This window comes from Equus przewalskii, chromosome 13 (genome assembly GCF_037783145.1).
Source record: "Equus przewalskii isolate Varuska chromosome 13, EquPr2, whole genome shotgun sequence".
NCBI lineage: Eukaryota > Metazoa > Chordata > Mammalia > Perissodactyla > Equidae > Equus > Equus przewalskii.
In genome coordinates this window covers 23,279,891-23,303,214 of record NC_091843.1, presented here as the reverse complement: position 1 = coordinate 23,303,214, position 23,324 = coordinate 23,279,891, and the positions used below count along the sequence as shown (strand labels likewise).

Below are 23,324 nucleotides of genomic sequence, written 5' to 3'. Positions count from 1 at the left end.
AGGACGAGCCCCACACCCCCACTCCCCAGGTGAAATCCAGTTTAAAAGAACTTACTTAAAGCTGTGCTAAACCACTTATTAGCTGTGTGACGTTGGGAGGGTTGCTTAACTCCTCTGAACCTGTGTGCCCTCCTTTGTTGAAAGGAAACTAATTCTTTCCAACTCTTAGCATTACTAGCAAATGACACAGTTTCCCAAAGTGTGATGGGCGGGATGGTTGTAGGTGGTAGCCATGGGAACATTTTTATTTTCATGTGTCAAAATTAATGTGAACTAGAAATTAATGTGTATTAGTGTAGCCAACTTGTGATTTCACAGACATTATTACTTAAGAGAAAACCAAAGTCGATGCAAAGTTAGACCGGGGGAAGTTAAAGAAACATTAGATAAACATTAATACAGGTGGAGTGTGTGTTTGGGAAAGCTGGAGCCAGGGTAGGTAAAAGTTCCCAGCCCCGGGTGGTTAATAAATGTTGGGGTCTTCCTCTTCTCCCCATCCCCTCCACTTTCACTGCCAAAAATTGTGCGTCAAACTAGTTCACTGCCTTAAATGGTTTGTATTAATCATTGCTTCAATTAAACTGGCCACTGGCTACAAATGGAAATCTGCTAGCCAGTTTTGTTTTTATTTTCGTATTAATGATATCTCACTAAACCTTAATAATAAATTTTAAAATATATATTTAGCGTCTTGGGGGGAAAAAAATCAAGGTGAGCACAAAAGAAAACGGAAGAGAGGGGAGGGTCCCCAGAGGGAGAAGACGGCCGCAGGGAAGTTCGGGGGAAGTTAGATCACCCGCGTAGCTTTGCCTCGCGGAGACCCTGCTCCTACCCGTGGACCCCACCCAGCAGATCCCCCTACCCTCGCCCCGTGCTAGCCTCTTTGGCATCGGTCTACACAGCCTCCTTCCGCCCAGGCCGCTGCCTCCCCGTCCCGTGTCACCTGACAATCGATGGCGTGCAGAATTGCAGCCCCTGGGTCCTGGGAGGGCCATGGTCCTGCGGTTTACAAGGAAGACTAAGGCTCCAAGAGGCCGCGGGTCTCCCCAGGCTCGGTCCTGGGCGGGGAGCTGAGCGCGGAGGCGGCGGGGGCTGCCCTGGGCACGGCGTTGAGGGAAAGGAGAGGCGGCAGTGCCCTCTAGTGGTCCAAGATGCTAACGACAGCCGCCCCCGCCGTCCACGCTTTGGACAAGCCCCATCCGACGCGGGGGGGCGGGTTCCAGATTCAGCAGGAGAGGCAGGAGTCACATTCCAACTGAAATACCAGTAGCAATCCCAGAGGAAGGTGCCAGGTAGGAAAACAGCGCAAAGTCACTCAGTAAGCTCAAGACTGCAACTCTTTCAGCTACTAGGGACCGTGGGACCATGGGGGTACCTCTGACCCCTGAGCAGGACCACTCCCAAAGCCTGCTTTCCCTCCCCAGAGCCGTCATTTATAAGACCCACAAGGTAAAGAGGCTTCCGCTCCTGCGTATTGAACCATAGATGAATTCAATGGATAATAGGTAACTGTGGTAGCACAGACTTCCTGTGAGCCAGGCGTCCTGCACAGCGTCTTACATACTTCTCTCACTCAATTCTCACTTGTTTTTAATCCCATTTTAGAAATGAGGAAAGTGAAACATAGGGACGTTAAGTAACTAGAGCCAGAATTCAAATCCACTTAGGTCTGACCTATGCCTGGCACAGAGCAATTGCCCCTTAAATAGTGACTGCTGTTGTTAGGATCAGTATTAGTGTCAGCATCACCATTAGCAAGACTTGTGATGCTTCAGTCACAGTCCATATTGTGCAGCCTCCAGAAGGACAGACAGCCAGACAGCAGCGATGGAGCGCTTCAGGAAGGATGCGCCAACCACCCGCTTGCCTGCCTGAAGAACACGGAGCCAGTCTTAATTTGTTTACAAAGTTTGCTAAAATCCCTGTCTCTGCCTCTGGGAAAGGGGTCTTAGGGAAGGCAGTAACAGAAACCACTCAAACCTGGCGAAACAAAAGTGGAGACTTAGTGCGAGGATCGGGGCAAGTCTGTCGTCCCAGCGCAAGAAGAGCGGGGGGCCGCAGGCAGGGCTGGGACCCGGAACTAGGAAGGGGTTAGGAGTAGAGGTGAGAGGAGCACGCAGCCCACTGAAACCCCGGAGTCATTTTCGTGACTCTCAAAAGGGGAGATGTAGTAGAAATAAACGTAAAATCCTTTGCTTTGGTCCGAACAGTTGACCGTACAGAAGTTCAAGATCTGGGACAGATGGCTTAGTAAGCCATGTCTGGAAAATGCAGTACTCATGAAAATAGTCATCTAAATATCAATCAAAATTAAAACGTTATGTGATTTGATTCTTTAAGAACAACACTGGTGAATTTCGGCACCTTTCCTTGGTCAGACTGGCCAGCCACCCTTGCCTGGGTTGCAGAGAAAACTCCGGTGGTTCCTCATCGTCTCTGTGGCTTGAGTGGCTTAGACAGTGAGCCAGAGGACCTGGGCAGGCAGACAAGAAAGGAGAGTGGTCCAGGGGTGCAGGCCCTTTGAGCTTCTGTGGGGCACAGTTTTCAGTTAAGCCCAGCCTTTGCCGTGCCGGGGCCTGGCGAGGATAACAGTGTTCCTGAACTCTTTCCTGACCCACGCTCATACTCTTCAGCCCCCAGGGAGAACGAGGCAGCCGCAAGGAAATTCCACAGTTTCCTGGTCCCAGACTCAGAGGCAGCAAAACTGAGGAGCTGGTGAATTTTGTCTTTGGTCCCAGGGCCTCCCTCCTGTTGGCTCCCTTCTGCCTTGCTCAGAAGTCGTTTTGTGTAGCCTATGGGCTAAGAATGGATTTTACATTTTTAAATAGTTAGGGGGAAAAAAATCAGAAGAATAATATTTCATGACACATGAAAATCAAATTTCAATGTCCATAAAGTTTTATTGGAATGCAGCTACACCCATTCGTTTACGTAGCGTCTGGGGCTGCTTTATAGCTACATCAGAGTTGAGACCATGTGGTCTGCAAAGCCTGAAACATTTACTCTCTGGCCCTTTACAGAAAACATTTGCCAACCCCTGCCTTACCTTCTGCCTCCAGAGCAATCATTTACACTGAGGTGTGAATGACTGATAACAGCCTAATGTGCAACTCCCTTTTACTCTTCAGAGGAAAATTTGAATTGCAGTAGGAGAAAAAACTGTGATGGAGATTGCACCTAGAGAGTTAAATGTGGGGGGATTTCTAGCAATAGCCAGGAGTTGGAGGAAGACGTTTTGGAGCAGGCGATTTCCCCCGGAACCCTGGAGGTGTGCTCTCCCAGTGCCAGCTGTCCGAGGTTCTCAGCAGGTGGTATCTACATACAAACGGAATGAGGTATTTTCATTACAGTTAACATGGAAGAGTTCCCTTTTCCTGCATCTCCAAGTCTGCTCACAAACAAGATGTTCCTTCACCTGCCACCTCTACTTGCCAATAATATGGTTGTCATTTTTTTATTGATTATCCTTCTGCTTCGTGATAAAAGTAGCAGCAACCTTGGCTCCTCAAAGGATTATTTAAAATTCCAGATACTGATGGAATTTTATCTTTTAGTGGCAAATTGTAATTTGTTTCTACCATGCCATTTGGCCAGCACTCTTAGTTGAAAAAAGACAGAAACCCAACTCAGGTTGGCTTAAACGGAAAAGGACTTTACTGGCTCATGTAACTGGAAAGTCCTGAGGTGGTTCTGGCTTCAGGCATGGCTGGATTCAGGTGCTAAAAGGAGGAATTTATTCCTCATGCTTGCCCTCAGCTCTCCTTCATTCTGAGTTGACGTCATCCTTGGACAGGCTTTCCTCAGAGGGTGGCCATGTGATGACAGCAGCTCTGGTTGGTATCTTACCCAGCAATCCATGCAGCAACTGAGGAATTCTTCCCCCATAGTTCCAGCAAGAATTCCAGGGCTAATGCCAGTTGATTCTGATTGGATTGGCTTAGGTCACACACTCACTGCTGACCAATCCCCTGTCCAGGGCTGTCTGTGTTCCCATTAGTCAAGCTGGGTTATGTGCCTTTCCTCAAGCCACATCAGGCGATAATGAGGCAGTGGTGGGTCCCCAAAGGAAAATCGTTGGGGGCTCTCAGTAGAAAAATAGAGGATGGAAGAGAGTCAGGCAGAGCAACAGCAGTGTATTATTCAACAGTCAGTTGTAGAGCCTTTAAAACATGCATCATAATAATAGAAATATAGAAGGCTTAAAACCCTGGTGGGGTAGGGTCCTTGCTGCAACGTAAAATAAGGAAGGTTGATCTCAACCTGCAGAACTCTTTGCAGCCCAGCCCCCGGCCTCAGCCCCGCCCAGAGCCTGACCCTTGCCCCTGCCTGTCGCCCCCAGAACCTGAAGCGCGTGGCCGAAGTGTGGATGGACGAGTACGCGGAGCACATTTACCAGCGGCGCCCGGAGTACCGCCACCTCTCCGCCGGGGATGTGGCCGCCCAGAAGCAGCTCCGTAGCAGCCTGAACTGCAAGACTTTCCGGTGGTTTATGACCCAGATCGCCTGGGACCTGCCCAAGTTCTACCCACCCGTGGAGCCCCCGGCTGCGGCTTGGGGGGAGGTGAGACTGGGGGGCAGGGCCAGCGACGAAATGGGGGCCGGGTGCCAAATGCACGTGGAGACCCCTTCACGGACAGGAGCAAAGTGCCGCTTGCTTGCTTGCTTTTCCTACAAAACGTTTTCCTTTCTTTCCTGGTCTCTCTCTAGCCCTGTCACGGTGTTTTTTCATTTGCTATTCAATATTGAGTAGAGAAAAATTAAAACTTTAAATTATTAGCATAAATTTTACCATTCCTCTTTGTATTATGCAGTGCCGGTTTTAAATGCAGACGAAAGAGCGTTTAACTCACGTTCAGAATCGGCGAAATTTCACAGTTTGTGTTTTAAACCTTGTACGTGCATGTGTATTTCTTACCAGAACAGTGGAAACACCGCACAAAACTAACGCAGCTGGTTTTATTTCGCTTCTTGATAATGCGTACGTTCTGCCAACCTGTCTGCCTTGGCTTCCTGATGAGTGAGGAGGAGCCGAGGGCAAAGGGACTGAGGGCTGCCCTGTGCTTCCCTTTCCTCCTGCTGCTTGAGCGGTGGGCTAATCCAGGGAAATAACCCCAGTAAGAAAGACACAGAGAGCCCCTCGGTCCTTCTTGAGTCTTAGGATGCCACTGCCCTTCTTATACAGCCAAAGCAAGTTCTGGTTGGAAAGGAAAACGAGGTCTCTTGGACCTGCCAGCACCCCCACCTAGTCATAGACTAACCCACTCACCCTGTACTCGCTTTGATTCTCGCTGAGCCCCCATGCGTGTGGGACCCCGGGATTCTGTGCTTGTGGGGCCTCACAGACGCTCTATGTGATGGCAGCAGAAAGGAACGGCGGATGCTCGCATAGCATGTGCCACCTCTGTTCACGCTGCCCCATTGCCCCCTCAGATTTCACTTACAAGTCCACAGATAAAATGAAGAATTTTAAGACAGTGACGGCAGACCTTTAAACCAAGCACAGATCTGAGCGAGGGGCCCCGTGTGACTGCCTGTGTCACACACCCACGAAGCCAGTCCTGCTGGAGGAGGCAGACAGTCTTACCAGGGGGGGACGCACTCCATCACTGGATCCTGGGTCTCCCCGCTGAGAGGACCCACTCACATATAGATGGGTGGATTGGGGAGGGGAGCATCAGAATTGGAGCTCCTCAGCTGCAGGTGAGAGAAGTCCAATTTGAAGTGAAAAGGGGGAATTTATTGATTCTCACAGGAACTTTGTGTGGCTGTGGCTTCAGACACACCTGAATCCACGGGCTCAAGTGACAGCAGTCTCTTTTCTCCTGCTTAACTCTGTTTCCTTTTGTGTTGGCTTCATGCTGAGGGTAGCAAGATGCCTTCCAGAAGCTTCAGGCTGACAAAGCCCCAGCTTAGCCAACCCAGCAGGAGGTAGTTGCCTCTTTCCCAGGGGAGCCAGCAAAGGTCCAGGAGTTGAGTCTTATTCTTGGATCTGCACCAATCTCTGGCCGTTGGAGGAAGGGGCAAAGGAAGGGGAGGATGGGTGCTCTGACTGGCCACAGGGTGGGCAGAAGCGGGAGCCCCATGGAAAATCAGGGTGTGGATACTGGAGGAAGGAGGGGCTGGCAGAAACGCCAGGTGTGACTTGTACACATTCACACAGCACGTTAGAGGGACCTTTCCTGACTAAGCCCTTTGGCGAGCCCCACCCATCACTGGCATGAAGGTTCTAGAGGAGGTGTCGTGCTGAGTTCCCTCATGAAGCCCTTCATTTCTTTGCAGTTTATCAGCTTTCTCCCCTGTGTTAGTTCACGTCCTCCGAGAAGCAGACACCAAGATGGGAATAGATATGCAGGAGACTTATTGGAGAAGCGTGAGAGAAAAAATGAGAAAGGAGCTGGGGGAGGCTGGAAGAGCCGTGATGGCCGTCTGCCCTCTGGGAAGGGGAGAGGGGAGGAAGGAGGGCCACGTAGGAAGAGTCCCAGACAGCACTCAGGCTCTGAGGAAACTGGGCCAGGGTAACCTTCAAGCCAGATGTCCTGTCAGAGGAGTGCGGCATCTCCGCAGAGAGGGCCTGTCACACTAGCCCTGCCTCCCTCATCACTGGCAGGAAGCAGCCCAGGGAGGTGTGGCCTCCACCCGGACACAGTGGTGGATTGGGAGCACAGCAGCCAGGCACCCAGACTCCCTGCAGCGGGCCATGGGAGTGGCGTGTTTTCACAGCCACCTCACCCCCCACCCCTCAGACAAAATGGGAGCTATATCTCTGAGGTGGGAAGGACACGATGTGATCCCAGAGCCTGGCGTGGTGGCCTGCCCACAGTAAGCGCGGCTACCCACATGAGCAACCCAGGCCTTCACACTCCCAGCCGGCGTTCCTCCCACCACACTGGACGCATCTTCGTGAGACCACTGTTGTTCTTTGGATGCTGCCACCTCTTGCCATTCGCCTGCCCTAAAAGGCAGAGAGCCCAAGACCCTACAGCAGAGATGTCCTGTACTTTTCTAGGGTAGGTTTCAAGGTCTGGCCCCTGGCTCACGTGGAATGGGGGTAAAATTAGATTTCTGGACCTCGAGGATCAAGTTCTCCAGGAGTGGGACCAGGGAGTCCTTTTAAGAGCCGCTCACCTCCAGACCCATCCCCGCCCCCACCTCGTGACTCCACATGCTCTGAGCCAGGAGGGTTTAGAGGAGCTCCTCTGTGGAGCGGCTGCTCCTTTATTGAGATGCTCAAGGCACTTCTGCTAACCCACAGCAAGCTTCTTAAGGTGAAGAGCCCAGCCCATCTGATGCCTCTGCCTTGGTTCCCTCCTCCCAGCCCAGCAGGGGCCCAGGTGGGCGTCTCGAGGTGCCTTACTGGTCCACTCTCTCCCATCCAGATCCGCAACGTGGGCACAGGGCTATGTGCAGACACGAAGCACGGGGCCCTGGGCTCCCCACTGAGGCTGGAGAGCTGCGTCCGGGGCCGTGGGGAGGCCGCCTGGAACAACATGCAGGTAAGGGCCACCCCTCGGGACTGGCAGCCAGGTTCTCTTTGCCATCTGTGACCTGGAGCGCTCACATGGTCAGGGCTGGGAGGGAGAGGCCACAGGTCAACAATGAGTAAGCCCAGGGAGTGACTTAGAAGAGCTTCCTGAACACCTTGGAAAGGGGAATCCTTCCCATTGCATCAGTCTGGACTTTGGTTGCAGATGACAGATATGCCCTCCCCCCCCACCAAATGGCCTCCACGAAAAGAGGGAGTTACTGGCTCATCTCACTGAAAAGCCTAGATGACGTCGTTGGGCTCTCTCCAGGGTCTCAACCCTGCTTCCTCTTGGTTGGCTTCATTCTTAACCTGCTCTCCCCAGGTGGTGGCAGATGTGACCACCAACAGCAAGGGCTTCCGGCCCGCTCCCTCTCAGTGGAAAAGCATGTCCCTTCCCAGAGTTCTGGGAAAGCCCTGGGGCTTCACACATTGGCTTTCCTGAGCCGGTTATGGTGGGGATGTGATCCCGTCTTCGTACTTAGAGGGCCTGGGTCACGTGCCCACTCCTGGAGCCTGGGGTCTCATCAGCCTCACGGGAGGGCAGGGAGAAGAGTGAGACAGGGTTGGTTCCCCAGGGGAGGTTATCAGAAGAATGAGGAGTGCAAGCCAGACAGGCGGGCAACTCTCGGGAAACTGCATTTGGCTTCCTGACATCCCTTCCTCCAAGCGGTTAACCCCGACGGTAAATCACACAGCATCCATTGAATCTTGCTTGAAGGATACATTTTTATAGTCTCCTTACTGTGGATTTTCTGGCATTTTGGAAGTGTACACTGACATAAGCCTATAATGCGGGTCCTCTGCAAAAACAGAACTCTGAAGGGGTGCATACATCCTCACTGAGCGTGGACGGCATCATGTCTCACACGGGCACAGCGCCCAGCCTGGCGAGAGCTGCCCCTCCCTCTGAAATGCTTGTCACTCTCCCTCAGCCTTTCTTGACAACAACTCTTATTAGACAGTGGCTCTCCTTGACTAATTCTTCTGAATTCTCCAAAGTGGTGTGTGGCTGCTGCCTGCTCCCATCTCAACCCTGGGACCCCAAAAGAGACCAGGAGGAACGTGGGGCCCGGATAGAATGTGCCCAGGGAGCTTGGCCTGAGAACAGCCTATGTGGCAGAGAATCCACATTAATGCCTGAAGATTCGCTCAAACAAGCAACAGAATGGTGCCCGGGTGTGGCTGTGCCAGGCCCCAGCCTCTGAAATGGGAAGCATGGTAGCCCACCTGCCCCAGTGGGATTGGTATCCCCTTGGGCCCTCAACTACCCTGAGCAGAGAGAACTAATGAACCTGTAAAGGGAGAAATGTGAGTCTAAAATACGAGTCCTGAGCTGGAAAAGGCCCAGGAAATAAACATTTAGGAGGCTGTAGCTGGCAATACCATTCTTCCATCGTCACGATGCCCACTTCTGGCCAAGATGGTCCACTTCAGGGACTGGATCTACCCTCATGCCAGAACCAACAAAACAATGGATGAAATATGTGGAAGAACTGTTTTCAAGACTGGACATCAGCCAACAAAGGACAGTAATCCTTGAGACAAAAGAAGCAAGCAATGTCAGCCCTATGCGGTCCCAGCTTCCTTGTTTGAGAGAGTTTCCCGTCCACAAGTGAGGGAAGGGGAACCCAGGGGAGCCAGGCGGACTCCCTGAGTTGAGGAGACAGAGCTGCGAGTGCAGGAGACCAAGGTGGCTAGAAACACAAAACAGCATGTGGTAGAGGAGAGAGCCACACAGAGAGGACTTCGGAGATTTCCCGAGTCCGCCTGGAATATTCAGCAGAGTACTGGTCATTGCATGCGTGTGAGGACACTGCCTGGGGCTGGAGAAAGAACCACCTGCAAGGATTGGAGGGAACAGTGCCCGGTGCTCACGCAGGGCCAGGAATAGTACCTGTTCTCACCAGTCGGAGTGGAAAACACCGTGATCCTGTTAAAGAAATTGACAGTGTAGTTGAAAACCTTTCCACAAAGGAAAATCCAGGCCCAGATAGGCTCACTGGTAAATTCTGCCAACACTTAAAGAAGAAACGTTACCAGTTCCACAAAAACTCTTCCAGAAAAGGAGGGAATACTGCCCAACTCATTTTGTGAGGCCAGCATTACCTTAATAGCAAAACCAGGCTAAGACGTTATAAGACAACCACAGACCAATATCCCTCATGAACATAGATGCAAAAGTTCTAAATAGAATTTTACAGACTCATAGCCAACAGTATGTAAAGGGGATAGTACATCATGACTAAGTGTAATTTATCCCAGGAATGCATGGTTGGCTTAACATTAGGAAATTAATCCGTATGATTCTCCATGTTAAACTGAAAAAGAAAAACTGTATAATCACCTCAGTACTCTCAGAAAGAGCATTTGACAAAATCCAACATCCATTCCTGGTAAAAACTCTCAGCAAACCAGGAATAAAGGGAACTTCCTCAAGTTGATAAAAGGCATCTATAAAAAGCCTGCAGCTGACATCATATTTAATAGTAAAAATCTGAATGCTCACCCCCGAGATCAGGAACAAGACGGGGATTCCAACCTCATCATCTCTGTTTGACACTGTACTGGAGGTTCTAACCTGTGGCAAGAAAAAGGAATAAAAGTCATCCAGATGGCAAAAGAAGGAAAACTGTCTTTATTTGCAGACTATGTGATCATCTTTGTGGAAAATTCAATTCAATCTACAGAGAAGCTACCAGAACTAATAACTGAGTTTTAAAAAGTTACAGGATACAAAAATCATTGTATTTTTATATACTGATAATGAAAAATCAGAAATTAAAATTCAAAACAAGCATTGACTATAACAAAAAAAATGAACTACTCGAATATATAACTTACAAAAGATGTGAAAGACCTGTACACTGAAAACTACAAAACATTGCTGATAGAAATTAAAGAAGTTCTAAATAAATCAACATTTATACCATGTTCATAGGTTGGAAGACTCAATATTGATATCAATCCTTTCCAAACCAATATAGAAATTCAATACAATCCTAGCAGGCTTTTTTGTAGAAATTGAAAAACTGATTATATAATTCATATGGAATTGGACAGGGCCTAGGATAGCCAAAACAACTTTCAAAAAGAAGTATAAAGTTAAAAGACCAACACTACCTGATTTCAAGATATAAAGTGTCAGTAGTCAAGACTGTGATATTGACATAAAGATCAATGGAAGAAAATAGAGAGTCCAGAAATAGACCCAGACATATATGGACAACGGATTTTTGCAGAAGTGTAAAGGCAATTCAGTGAAGAAAAGATAGATTTTCCAACAAATGGTGCTGGAACAATTGGATATCCATATGCAAAAAAGAAAAGAATTTCAATACCTTATATATTTACCAAAATTAACTCAAAATGGGTCATTGACCTAAACATAAAACCTAAAACAAAATCTTTTAGAAGAAAACATTTGTACATAAATGTTCATAGCAGCTTTGTTTGTAATAACCAAAAACTGGAAACAACCCAAATGTCCGAGAACAGGTAAATAGATTACCATGCAGTGAAATACTACCCAGCAATACCAAAGAATGAACTGGTGATAAATGCTATTATGATAGGGAGGAATCTCAACAAAATTATGCTGGTGAAAAAAATGAGACAAAAAAAGAATACATACTGTATGATTCTTTTTATATAAAATTCTAGTCGATTAGCAAAATCTAATCTTTTTATATAAAAACAGTGACAGAAAACAGATCAGTGTTTGCACAGGGGCCCGGGGAGTGGGGAGGAGTAGGAGGAAGAGATTGCAAAGGGGCATGAGGACCCTTTGGGGGTGATGGAGATGTGCGTTGCTTTGATCATGATGACAGTTTCATGGGTGTAAACATATGTTGAATGCACGCATCAAATTGTACACCTTGAATGTGTGCAGTTTGTCGTATGCCAATTGTTCTTCAATAAAGCTGCTGGGAAAAAAGCTGATCAATCAAATGCCATAAGGGGACCTGATTTGGATCCTGATTCAAACAGATGACCTGAAGAGAAATTTGTACAACGATCGGAGAACACTTGACCCCTAGATATTTGATGACACTGAGGACTTTGTGGTGACTTTTCATTGTTACAATGGCACTCACTGAAGTATTGACAGCTGACACGACACAATGGCTGGGATTTGCTTCGAAATAACATGGGGGGTGGCGGAGTGTGGGGATAAAGCGGTGACAAGATTCGCCATGAGCTGGTGATTGTTGACGCGCAGTGATTGGAACAGGTGTGGGCAGTATACTCTTTTTTTTTTTTTCTGGACCTCTGGGTTTACAATTCTCTGTAATTACAAAAAAAGAAAGTCCCCTAGCTTTCCTCTCCCTATCATGATGTCCCTGTGTGTCCAGGTGTTCACCTTCACCTGGAGAGAGGACATCCGGCCTGGAGACCCCCAGCACACCAAGAAGTTCTGCTTCGACGCCGTCTCCCACACCAGCCCCGTCACCCTCTACGACTGCCACAGCATGAAGGGCAACCAGCTCTGGAAATACCGCAAGGTAAGACAGGATCTGTGGGGGAACAGGGCAACCTGCTTCATTAAAAAAAAAAAAAAAACGGGGCCAGCCTGGTGGGATAGTGGTTAGAGTTGGCACACTCCGCTTCAGCGGCTTGGGGTTCATGGGTTCAGATCCTGGGCACAGACCTACACACTGCTTGTCAAGCCACACTGTGGCAGCATCCCACATCCAAAATAGAGGAAGATTGGCACAAATGTTAGCTCAAGGCCAATCTTCCTCACACACAAAAAAAGCACTGTACTGCCTCACTCCTTCTCCCACCAGAGCCCAGTCACTCATGCATTTGTTCCACAAACCTACCACACCCGACTTTCTAGTCATTTAAGAGAAGCCAGAAATCCAGATTTTTATGTGAAATCTCTAGAATCTTAAATGTTGGCAACTGAGTCCATTTAAAAAAAAAAAAACACCATGGGGCTGGCCCCGTGGCCGAGTGGTTAAGTCTGTGCGCTCCGCTGCAGGCGGCCCAGTGTTTCGTTGGTTCGAATCCTGGGCACGGACATGGCACTGCTCATCAGACCACGCTGAGGCAGCGTCCCACATGCCACAACTAGAAGAACCCACAACGAAGAATACACAACTATGTACCGGGGGGCGTTGGGGAGAAAAAGGAAAAAAATAAAATCTTTAAAAAAAAAAAAAAAAAAACACCATGAGAGCCAATGAAATTTGACTGGAGACAGGCCATGATTAGGGCCCAGGCCGGGAAGGGCACGCTTCATTCACTTCTGCCCACATCCCGTTTGCCAGAACGCAGGCCCACTGCAAGGTCAGCTGCAAGGGAGGTAGGCCGTGTCTCGCCGTGTGCTCAAGGGGAGAGCCAAACAGGCCTGTGAGTGGCTGGCCAGTCGTGGCCTCGCTGCCTCGTTGCTGTCTTTGCTGCTGCCGTTTGCTCATATCCCAGCACCAGCTGGCTGATACCCTCCCTGTTCTGCAGGACAAGACCCTGTACCACCCTGTCAGCGGCAGTTGCGTGGACTGCAGTGAGAGTGACCACAGGATCTTCATGAACACCTGTAACCCCTCCTCTCGCACGCAGCAATGGCTGTTTGAACACACCAACTCAACAGTCTTGGAAAAATTCAACAGAAACTGAGCCTCCACGCCCCGTGGGCAGGCCGGCGGGGTCTTCTCCAGCACTCACTGCAGCCTTCTTCTCCCAAGGGGCAGGCCTTCCGTGGGCACCGTGATGGCAGAGGTGCCGGCCAACTGGTCCAGGGCGAAGTGGGCTCTTGAGGCTGGAGCCAGGTGTCTGCCTGGTCCTGGAGGCCCTGAGCTGGGGAGGTGGGGTGGAGAACAGAGAGCAGAGCCTGCTTTAAGCCTGATGGCATCATGGGAGTCCAGGAGGGCCTTTTCAGCTTTGTCTCTGTGTTCCCTTGAGCATTATGCAGGAGGAATGTCATGGCCCTAGGCCACCCAAAAATGAGTCCCACAGGGTTGCCTAGCCTTCAGATGGCTTGTACATGACAGTCCTTTAGAAAGAGAGGCAAATTTTGCCTGTTGGGGGCAGCTTTGAGCACCCATGCCACCCGTGTGCGGCAAAGGGAAGGAATTTTTTTCTGGGGCCACTGGTTTCAGCCTTTTAGTTTCCACCTGTTGTGGGGTAAGTGCAGTTACTGCCCAGCTTCTGTCCTCGGCCACAGCCCCAGGCCATGCAGTCGAAGGCCATACCCGGGGCCCTCAGAGTGTTCAGTACTGAACCCTGGCCAACTGCGAGGCCTGAGGACAGAAGCGGGAACCCCAGACATTCCTTTGCAGCCGTGAACACACAGGATGTCTCCCCTTGCTCTCTGGGTACTTGAAACGCCTATTTTAGTCCTCTCCGGGCACAAGGACAGCCCAGCCACCAGCCATTCAGGGCTGTGTTTCAGACGGCCTGGGCCCATGGAAAAGGCCTAGTAGAAGACCTCCAAACTAGATATTCTGGCTGAATTTTCCTGGCTGATCAATGCTTCCATTTCCCTCTCTCTCTCAGGCAAATTACCTGCCTTAAGAGAGGAACAGAGGTGTGAAGTGCTCACCTCACAGAGTCTGGAGGCCTCCTGGGTGACCATGGGCAAGATGCCTAGCCTCTGACCTCATCATGGTTCTAGTTCTCATAGAGAACTCTGCAATTTTTAAAGAACTCTATAAGATGATCACAAACTAGAATATACATAGGATTCTGGTATTCTAGCATCCAATATGGATTTCTAGAATGCTGTGATTAAGGGAGCCAGCCACGTGTAATCCATTCAAGGCAGCCCCCAGCCTAGAGACAATCTGTGAAATCCAAGGTTGGTGGTGTTGGGGGGAGGGGACGGGGGACCTGTGTCCATCAGATCATATCAGAGGGCTTGGTGTGACACGGTCCTCAGTGCAGACCTGAAGCCGTACAACCTCCCACCATCATCACAGCTGCAGTGGAGAAAAGAACCCAGTGTCCCACCAGATGTACACCCAGCTCCATGCCAGTCCTTCGTGTTTACCTTTTGCTTTTTTAAGCATGTGTCAGACTCCCAGAGGGCTCCCAGACTAACAGCAAGCGTTTCTGTAACCAGCCCGCCCCCACTGATTCAGAAGTGGAAATCACCTTCTACAACCTATGGCTTCCACCGCTAGCCCTGGAAATACTTGAAATCAGTATTCCAGTTAGAGTTGGATCTCTTGATTGTGTCATTTAACAAATAACTGAGACATAAATCTGGGATCAGAGCCTTTGAGATGCTGGCTGATCTCAAGGCCATCAATTGTCTGGGGGAGAAATAAACACTCCTGACCACTACCACCCCAATTAATCATGTAGCTGGCAAAACATCACTTCCACTTCTGCCCCAGCACAAGCCCTGCTCTGGCCACCTGTCCGCAAGAGAGGCGGCCCCTGTCCTTGCAAAGCTTGCCTGTTGATCCCTCGTGTCTTTTCCAAATGAGTGCTCCATCTTTAGAAGTGGCCCTCTGTAGGAAGGATGAGGCCCCTTCCAGAATCGAGGATAACAAAAGCGTTGCAATTTGAGGAGTTGAGTTAGGATTCATCATCAGAGAGCAATGCAGCATCATTAAAATAAAAACTGTGCCTTTTAAAAAGAAAAAATGCAAATGTACAGCAAATCCCTAAACTTGAACCATTTCCTAGTGCCTTGCTAGCCAAACATAAAGGGGCAGGGTTGGGGGGAGGGGAAACGTTTTTGGTAGTGTGTGCAGTTGGATGAGTGTGTGTTTCTTAATGTCTAATTTCAAGCAGGAGACGTTGGTCCTAGAGCAGGATCTGAGACAGGGATGTCCCCCAAGGGTCAGAGGCCAGAAGTTGTTCCAGTTAGTGCAAGAAACACTCCAAATTTCAAAGGGCAGCTGGACAACTCATTTAGTCCGTGGACTAGAAAGACCTCAGCAGCCCCTGAGAGAGGACGTGTTTGGGATCCATGCCTGCAGTCTTCCCTCCTAGCCTCCAGGTGGAGTGTGGAGCACTGGCTAGATTTCCCAGTGGTCCCACTCCAAGTGGGTGACAATGTGTTCAGCAAGACCAGGGCTCGTGAGGAAAGCGGGAGCAGCAGCAAGCGGTCCTCCGCCTTCATCTTCCCCGCTCTGTAGTTCTCCTTTGGAGTCTGGTTTTGCACCCTGCACAAGGGATGGGCGGGTCCTCTGAGCTCTCTGGCGTTTGTCATTGGCTGAGCCCACACGTGTAGGTGCTGGGACTTGACAAAGTGTGTAATGGAGGAAGGGTGGAGAGAAGTTCATCGCTTAGCTGACCGACTGACTGATTGCCAACACTGGCCTCTCATTGTTTTGGCCTCATTTCTGAAAACCACCTGTCTCAAGGATTCAGGTTCCTGCTCACACTCCCAGAGCTGATGCTCAATAAAGCAGCCAGGAGCCTGTGGAGGTGCTGTCACCCAGGTCATGGGTGAGAATGTGGGCACCTTTTCCTCTAAAGCCTTTATTCTGAGCATGAGGTCACAAAGCAGGGTGTGGCTAGAAAGTATCATGACCGGGTGGCCCACCAGCAGCCTTTCCAAAGGGGGACTCCAGAAACATTTCGGAATGCCAAGAGCATCTTTGCTGTAAGTACAAGGCTTTTGGAAGTGGCTAAATGTGCAGGCACATGTGTGAAAAGCCATTCCAGCTTGTGCCTCCAGTTGGAGCTTTCAACTTTTAAAACAGGCCAGGAAGTGTTGATTCACCCCTTTGGGAAGAAATAGCTCAGAGGCAGAAGGGAGTCCATCCACAGAAAAGATCTGACCACGAACTACAGTATACATAGGATTCTGGTATTCTCTAGCATCCAATATGGATTTCTTGAATGCTGTGATTAAGGGAGCATTGTGACATTAGGTCCAGGGGAGCCAGAGCAGTTCTTGTTGAAGACGTAGCAGGAGGATTCCCATATATTCACTTTTCAAACCTACTACCTGTTGAATTTCTTTTTCTCCTTAAGAAATAGGTGATATCCTTGAAAATGGCTCCATATTTCTTTCTGTGCATCTCGATTTTTCTAGTCTCTGCAGTCTCAAAAGAGTGGCAAAGCACTTTTCGGTAATGGCTGAGAGATCTGGATTCCTTGTTTCAGCGATCCGTAGTTTGTACAGATTGGGTGATCTTTTCTAATTCCTAGGAGGAAATGCACTTTTAAAGTTTTCTGAAGATGTCTAAGTGCAGGAGAGGGGCAAGAGTCCAGTTCTGTTCTGGAATTCTTTTCTGCTTTCAACTGATGCTCTTTGTGAAAATCGAAGTAATATTTTAGTTCAAAGTTGATCTTGAGCCAAGGCCCACTGCCACCTCTGGGGTGGGAGTTGGACCTACATTCCAAGTGACAAGGTCCTCTTAACATCCGCTCCCAAAATGTTCTTGATTGAGCCGTGCCAGGCAACAGGGTTGGGCTCCTGCTCTGTTATTGGCTTGAAGACTGGGATCCCAAAGGGATTACAGGCAGGGAGATTTGAGAAGTCAGACTGGGATTCCTTAGAGAAGGGTCAAGACCACCAACCTCTCTTCTCCTGCCTGGAAAAGTGAGCCTTTGTGAAGAACTGACTTACCATGTACAATTGTGACTGTGATTGTTGTTGAGTAAACCTCCAGACTTTCTCTAACATGGTCTCTGGCTTATTCTTTGTCATGCGCCATTCTCCATTCATCATTCCCCACATACTCATTGAGCGCCTACTTGGTACCCAGGCCCGCTGCTGGGTACTGATCAAATGCCCAACAGCCATCGTTCTAGAGAGGAAGGGAGATCTCAGACAACAAACCAAGGTGATTGCAGATGTGACCAGGGCTATGGAGGAGATGAAACAAGATACTTTAGAGACTGGGGTGGAGATCCGCATCAGGTAAGATGGTCAGGGAATGCCTCTCTGTGGGAGCTGAGGGAATGTGGGCCAAGAGGCAGTTTGCAGGGGAGAGTTCCAGGCTAGTGCAAAGTGCCTGAGGCCGGAAGGAGTCCCTGTGTTGGAGGCACAGAAAGAGGTGAGCTCACAGAGTTGGGTGGGATAGCCCACCAAGGGTCTTACAGACTACACCCAGGAGTGGAGGATTTCAGGAGGGCAGTGACAATACAAAGTAAGCTTGGCTCATTGCTGTTACTCACCCATCAGCCACAAGTCCCTACTTACCGAACCATTTTGATGCTTTTGAGTATTAGATTTTGTGTGTAATACCTTGTGGTGGAAAGAGCACGGGCTGGCCTGGCTCTGCAACAGACTCAGTGACAGCTTGTGTAAGTCCCGCCCCCTAGACCTCAGTATTCTGCAGTAAAACGAGAAGGGATGATGCTTCCAGCTCCACCCATGGTCCTCTGGTTGAGTCTTGGTGTGAGCTGCTGGTGACCATGAGCAGAAGCAGCCTGCTGGTGCTGTCTCTCAAGTCCCACCAGGGGGCGCTGTGGACCGTGGCTCAGGGAATCGGTTCACTGGCCACGGGCAGGTTTGAGCCCTGGAACCAAAGGGTCGATATTTTCTTTTGTAACTTCCATCGTTTTTTGTTTGAAAACTACTTTGCCACCCATGAATATGATAATTTTTAACCTGTATTTTCTTCTACAAATGTTAATGGTTCCTTCAAAAAGATTTAACTGTTACTAGGAAAAAAAAAAAGGGAAGAACATTCCAGGTGGAGGGAGCATGACGGCTATGTGTGTTCTGAAGGTATGAAGGCAGATGAGGCTGGGGCAGAGTGGGATAGAAAGAAGAGACAAGGAGGGGGTAGGCAGAAGCCAGACCCTGCAGGGCTTTGTGGGCCATGTTAAGGAGTCTCTGATGTCTATTTTAAAAGCAGTAGGAAGCATTAGAGAGTTTTAAACTGGACAGAGTGAGGGCAGCATCAGATGTGCCCTTAACTGATGTCTAGCACCGAGAATGACTTGCTCAAGGTACCAGGCGTGTGGGGTACTGGGGCCTACAGAGTGGGAAACAGATCCAGGGCGGCTGGCCCTCGGGTGCCTCCTCAGGGCTGGGGGGAAGCTCCTTCCTGCCCAGCCCACAGTGAGTCCAAGGTCACGTGCTTAGCCGGACATGGAGTGGGAGCTCTCTTGGTGCTGCTGGCATGCTTATCGGAAAGAGATTCAGAGAACTTGGCAATTTGCTCCAAGTTTTGGATCCTGTTTTTTTCTGTGTTTAGTTAAGATTGGGACTTCGGGGCTCCTGGCACCTAGTAAGGGCTCAATAAGCATTTGATGAGTGGACAAATGGATGCGTAAGATAGTTTCAGATTACAGTTTAGGCCTTTTTTCCTCCCCTCACAGCCCATAGATCTGATAGATTCTATAGAGAGTGCTTCTACATTTGTTCTCTGCTCTGTGCCCTTGAGAACGCCCCTTCCCCTCCCCAAGCCTCAGATTCTCCATATGACTCTGGGGAGAAGGGGAGCATATTAGATAATGGTCGGCCTGGACTCATAGTTCTACCAGTCTGGCATCTAGTATTTTGCAGTGGCCTGATCTCATTAAGGATTTATTTTCCAAGCTCAGCTAGGGGATGGGAATGGGACCCCCTCCCTCTGCTATTGTTGTGTCTCCCACCTTAGAGTTTCTGGGCTTTTGCTGAAGTGGGTCCAGGATTCAGTATCCAAAGCTTCCTTCTCGCAGCTGCTCACAGCTCTGCCAACCTCTGGCCTCGGGCAGCTGCCTCCTCTTTTGTTCGCCCTCAACGCCTGGGCTGCCTGGCTGGGCAGTGGCTGGGGTCCATGACGGTGCCCAGAGCAGCCTGCAGTTCTAACCTGATGCAGGGCTGGCAGCATAACGGCCCATGGTGCGCTCACTCACACACACAACACCATAGAAACAAAGGAACACACAGTGAACTCTCAGAAAGCAGGTTTCTTAGCAACTTTACAGCCTTTGTTCACGAGCTACTTGGAATTGAAGTAGCGTCTGATCTCCTGCCAGCTCCTGCCTGGGGATGGGGAGACGGGGATGGTGGGTCTGCCTTTGCTGGAGCTGACAGCTAAGCTACCCCACCACTGGCCTATCAGTCAGCCTGGGGAGCTGAGGCCTGAATTCTAGGATGGTCCAGGTTCTGGGAAAAGTCCCTGCTACAGTTTCTTCACAGCTACAGCCGTGGAATGCCAGGGCTTGATAATTCAGTCAACAAACACATACTGGAACAGGTACTGTGGGCCCATGGGGGTCTGCGCTCTGTGCCCCTTGGTGGTTGGTCCCAGCTCCATCCCAGGCCCTGGAAACACAGAGGTGAAGAAGGAATCATCTGCGACCTCTAGAGCCCAGTGATGAGGACAGACAGGGACCCAGACAGGGAAGAAGCGAAGCACTTGATTGCGCTGCTCGCTTGTAATTTCACAGCTTGTAACTTTACTCCAGGGCTTCAGAATAAACCCAAACTTCTTAGCCAGGCCCAAAAGGTCCTTCAGGGCTGGCCCCTGACTGCTTCTCCATCACCTCCCCAGCAGGGCTCAGGTGCCAGCACAGGCCAAGGCTTTCTCACTGCCAGCTCCCTGCTGGTCCCTCTGCTTGGCAGCTTTTTTTCATCCTGTAGGTCTCAGCTTAACTGTCACCACCCCAAGAGGCTTCCTCGACCACCCTATCAAGTATAGACCCCCACACACATCATCCTCTATCATTCTCAGCACCTTTGTAGCTCCCTTCCCGGCACTTATCCTGATAAACAGTTCAACCTCGTCATTCACAGCAGTTATGTTCTATGAAGTCACCGTGAACACAGAATTAGCCAGGACGGAACCACTGCTCCTAGGGAAGACAAGTTTAGGTGCCTGTGAGCCTCTTGTCACCACATTTTCATCAACTGACCAATACAAAACCCTGTTTTATGTGCATTTCTGTTTAAAGACACTTTATTGAATATAGATTATTAATTCGTTCACATTGAACTCCCAGCCCACAGCACCATGACTAATGCCTCAGTGAAACTCGTCTAACACATACACGTTCTCCAAAAATCACATCTTAGTGCCTGGGAACACTAGACAGCACCCCAGCACCATGCTGGGGGGCATGTTAAACCAAAAGAACAACAATATGAAAAACGTGGAATTAAATAGACCACAAAAAGGACACTTGTTTACAGCATGGGAGCTGAACTGACCTCAGCTGGGAACGGGTGTGGTGGGTCACTCAAACTTTTCACCACTCTACACACGCACATGTCCACAAGTGACCCGGAAGATGCCACGAGTGGTGGGTTTTCTTGGTTTTGTTTTGAGCACTGGATAGGAGAGGAGCACATGGGTGGACATACGTTATTGATGAGACTTTAGTTCTTAGGAGGAGTGTTGGACTCATGAGTGTTTGTTATATGATTTTGTTTGTTTGCTTGTTTTGATTTTTTAATTCTTTTTTTATTGTGGTAACAGTGGTTTATAACATTATATAAATTTCAGGTGTACATTGTTATATATTTCGGTTTCTGTGTAGATTACAACATGTTCACCACACAAAGACTAATTACAATCCGTCACCGCACGTGCCTAATCACCCCTTTCAACCTCGTCCCTCCTCACTTCTCTGCTGGCAACCACCAATCCAATCTCTGTTGCTATGTGTTTATTTGTCATTGTTTTTATCTTCTACTTATGAGTGAGATCATACGGTATTTGACTTTCTCCCTCTGACTTATTTCACTTAGCATAATGCCCTCAAGGTCCATCCATGTTGTCACAAATTAGCCAGATTTCATCGTTTCTTATGACTGAATAGTATTCCATTGTGTATATATACCACATCTTCTTTATCCATTCGTCTCTTGATGGGCACCTAGGTTGCTTCTAAGTCTCGGCTATTGTGAATAATGCTGCAATGAATATAGGGGTGCATGCATCTTTATGCGTTTGTGTTTTCAAGTTCTTTGGATAAATACCCAGCAGTGGAATAGCTGGGTCATATGGTAGATCTATTGTTAATTTTTTGAGGAATCTCCATACTGTTTTCCATAGTAGCTGCACTAGTTTGCACTCCCATTAGTAGTGTACAAGGGTTCCTTTCTCTCCACATCCTCTCCAACACTTTGTTGGGCATCTTTTGCCTTCCCGTGGCAGAGTACTATATACACAGAGCTCTACTTCTTTTACAGGTTTCTGAAAATGTGTCCAACATCAAAAGTACAAAAGCCACACCACAAATTTATTCTTTCAACAGGGCACATCTGTTCCTAGGGAATAAAAACGGTGTAACATTTCCAATTACACCTGCATTTTTGGATACAATCTTTGATGATGTATTTCCTGCGTTTCCTACTATATCTTCAATTTGATCATTTGCCTTCACTGACCAAAAAATAGGCTTAAGAACATTGAGTGCCGGCTAAAGATTCATCCCTTTCAACAAATCTAATGATTTCTATCTTTATATCAATTATAAAGAGTTAACAATACACATAATTCCCTTAGTGAGATATAATTCATCCATTTAAAGTATATGATTCAGTGGTCTTAGTATAATCTCAAGGTGGTACAACCATCACCACTTCCTGAGTCCAGAATGTTTTGTGCCCCCCCCAAAGAAACCCTGTACCCATTAGCTGTCACTCCCCACCCCAATGTCCCCAGTCCCTCAGCCACTGGTAACTGCTAATCTTTCTGTCTCTATAAATTTGCCTTTTCTAGACCTTTCACATAAATGGAATCAGACAACGTGTGGCCTTTTGCATCTGGCTTTCACTTAGGGTAATATTTCCAAGATTTGTCCATGTCGTAGCATGTATCACTACTTCATTCCTTCTTCTTGCAGAAAAGCATTCCATCGTCTGGATGTACCACATTTCATTTTCCCATTCATCAGTTGATGGACATTTGGGTGGTTTCCACCTTTTGGCCATTATGAGTAATGCTGCTGTGAGCATTCATGTACAAGTTTTTGTGTGGACATACGCTTTTATTTCTCTTGGGTAGATACCTAAGAGTGGAATTTTCAGGTCGTATGGTAACTCCATGTTTAACATTTTGAGGAACGGCTAAACTGTTTTCCAAAGTAGCTGCACTATTTTTGCATTCCTACCAGCAATATGCGGGCTTCAGTTTCTCCACATCCTCACCAACACTTGCTTTTGCCTGTCTTACTGACTATAGCCATCCTAGTAGGTGTGAAGTAATATCTCATTGTGGTTTCGATTTATATTTCCCTAATGACTGGTGATGTTGAGTGTCTTTTCATGTGCTTATTGGCCATTTGTATATCTTCTTTGAAGAAATGTCTGTTCAAGCCCTTTGCCCACTTTTTAATTGGTCTTTTTATTACTATAAGAGTTCTTTATATATTCTGAATACAAGTCCCTTATCAGATACATGATTTGTAAACATTTTGTCCCATTCTGTAGGTTGTCTTTTCACTTTCTTGATATAAACGTACTTCTTATCACTACCATATTTTTACATTTACACAATTTTATAAAATCAGGTTAAGATATAATAAAATGATCAAGTACTTTCCCAGTCATTGCTGTGCAGATGGATATGTAGACCACCCATGTAGAAACTGAACTATTGGCAGATAAGCAGTACCACCTTGCCATCTTGGAATATGATGTCTCCTTCCCTAACCTGCAGATATCTGAACTCGGAGTGCAATGGGAAGCTTAGGGCTGTCAGCGTGTAATGGATGAAATCATAACTACCACTTACCGAGCATTTACTATGTGCAGGACACTGTGCTTACTGCTTTACATGATCACATTGATCCTCACAGTCGCCCTATCAGAGAAGTACTATTATCATCCCATTTTACAGATGAATAGAACTGAGGCTCATCTAGTTTACGTTGTCAATGGTCCTACAGCTAGTAAAGTGGCAGAGCTGGAATTCAGACCAACTGCTTCTGAGCCCAGAGCCTTTGCTCTTTT

At 48.4% G+C, this 23,324-nt stretch overlaps 1 protein-coding gene and 1 long non-coding RNA gene across 5 annotated transcripts in view; one reads left to right on the top strand and one right to left on the bottom strand.

The window, feature by feature from the left end:
• Window positions 1–17,111, top strand: part of GALNT10 (polypeptide N-acetylgalactosaminyltransferase 10) — a 215,582-nt gene extending 198,471 nt beyond the window's left edge. For all 3 annotated transcript variants that reach the window (XM_070569154.1, XM_070569156.1, XM_070569155.1), the window contains exons 9-12: window positions 4,340–4,561; window positions 7,377–7,493; window positions 11,878–12,027; window positions 12,986–17,111. In XM_070569154.1, the coding sequence (XP_070425255.1) occupies window positions 4,340–4,561; window positions 7,377–7,493; window positions 11,878–12,027; window positions 12,986–13,144 (648 nt within the window). In that variant the 3' untranslated portion in view covers window positions 13,145–17,111. The remainder of the gene's footprint in view (window positions 1–4,339; window positions 4,562–7,376; window positions 7,494–11,877; window positions 12,028–12,985) is intronic.
• The window catches only part of LOC139075069 (uncharacterized), a 42,620-nt gene extending 23,319 nt beyond the window's left edge, over window positions 1–19,301 (bottom strand). The window contains exons 1-3 of one of the 2 annotated variants that reach the window (XR_011525106.1): window positions 19,037–19,301; window positions 17,634–17,952; window positions 10,032–10,103 (exon numbers count right to left, since the gene is read on the bottom strand). This is a non-coding gene — a long non-coding RNA (uncharacterized lncRNA). The remainder of the gene's footprint in view (window positions 1–10,031; window positions 10,104–17,633; window positions 17,953–19,036) is intronic. The other variant, XR_011525105.1, reaches the window with a different exon arrangement.
• Window positions 19,302–23,324: the final 4,023 nt, after the last annotated feature.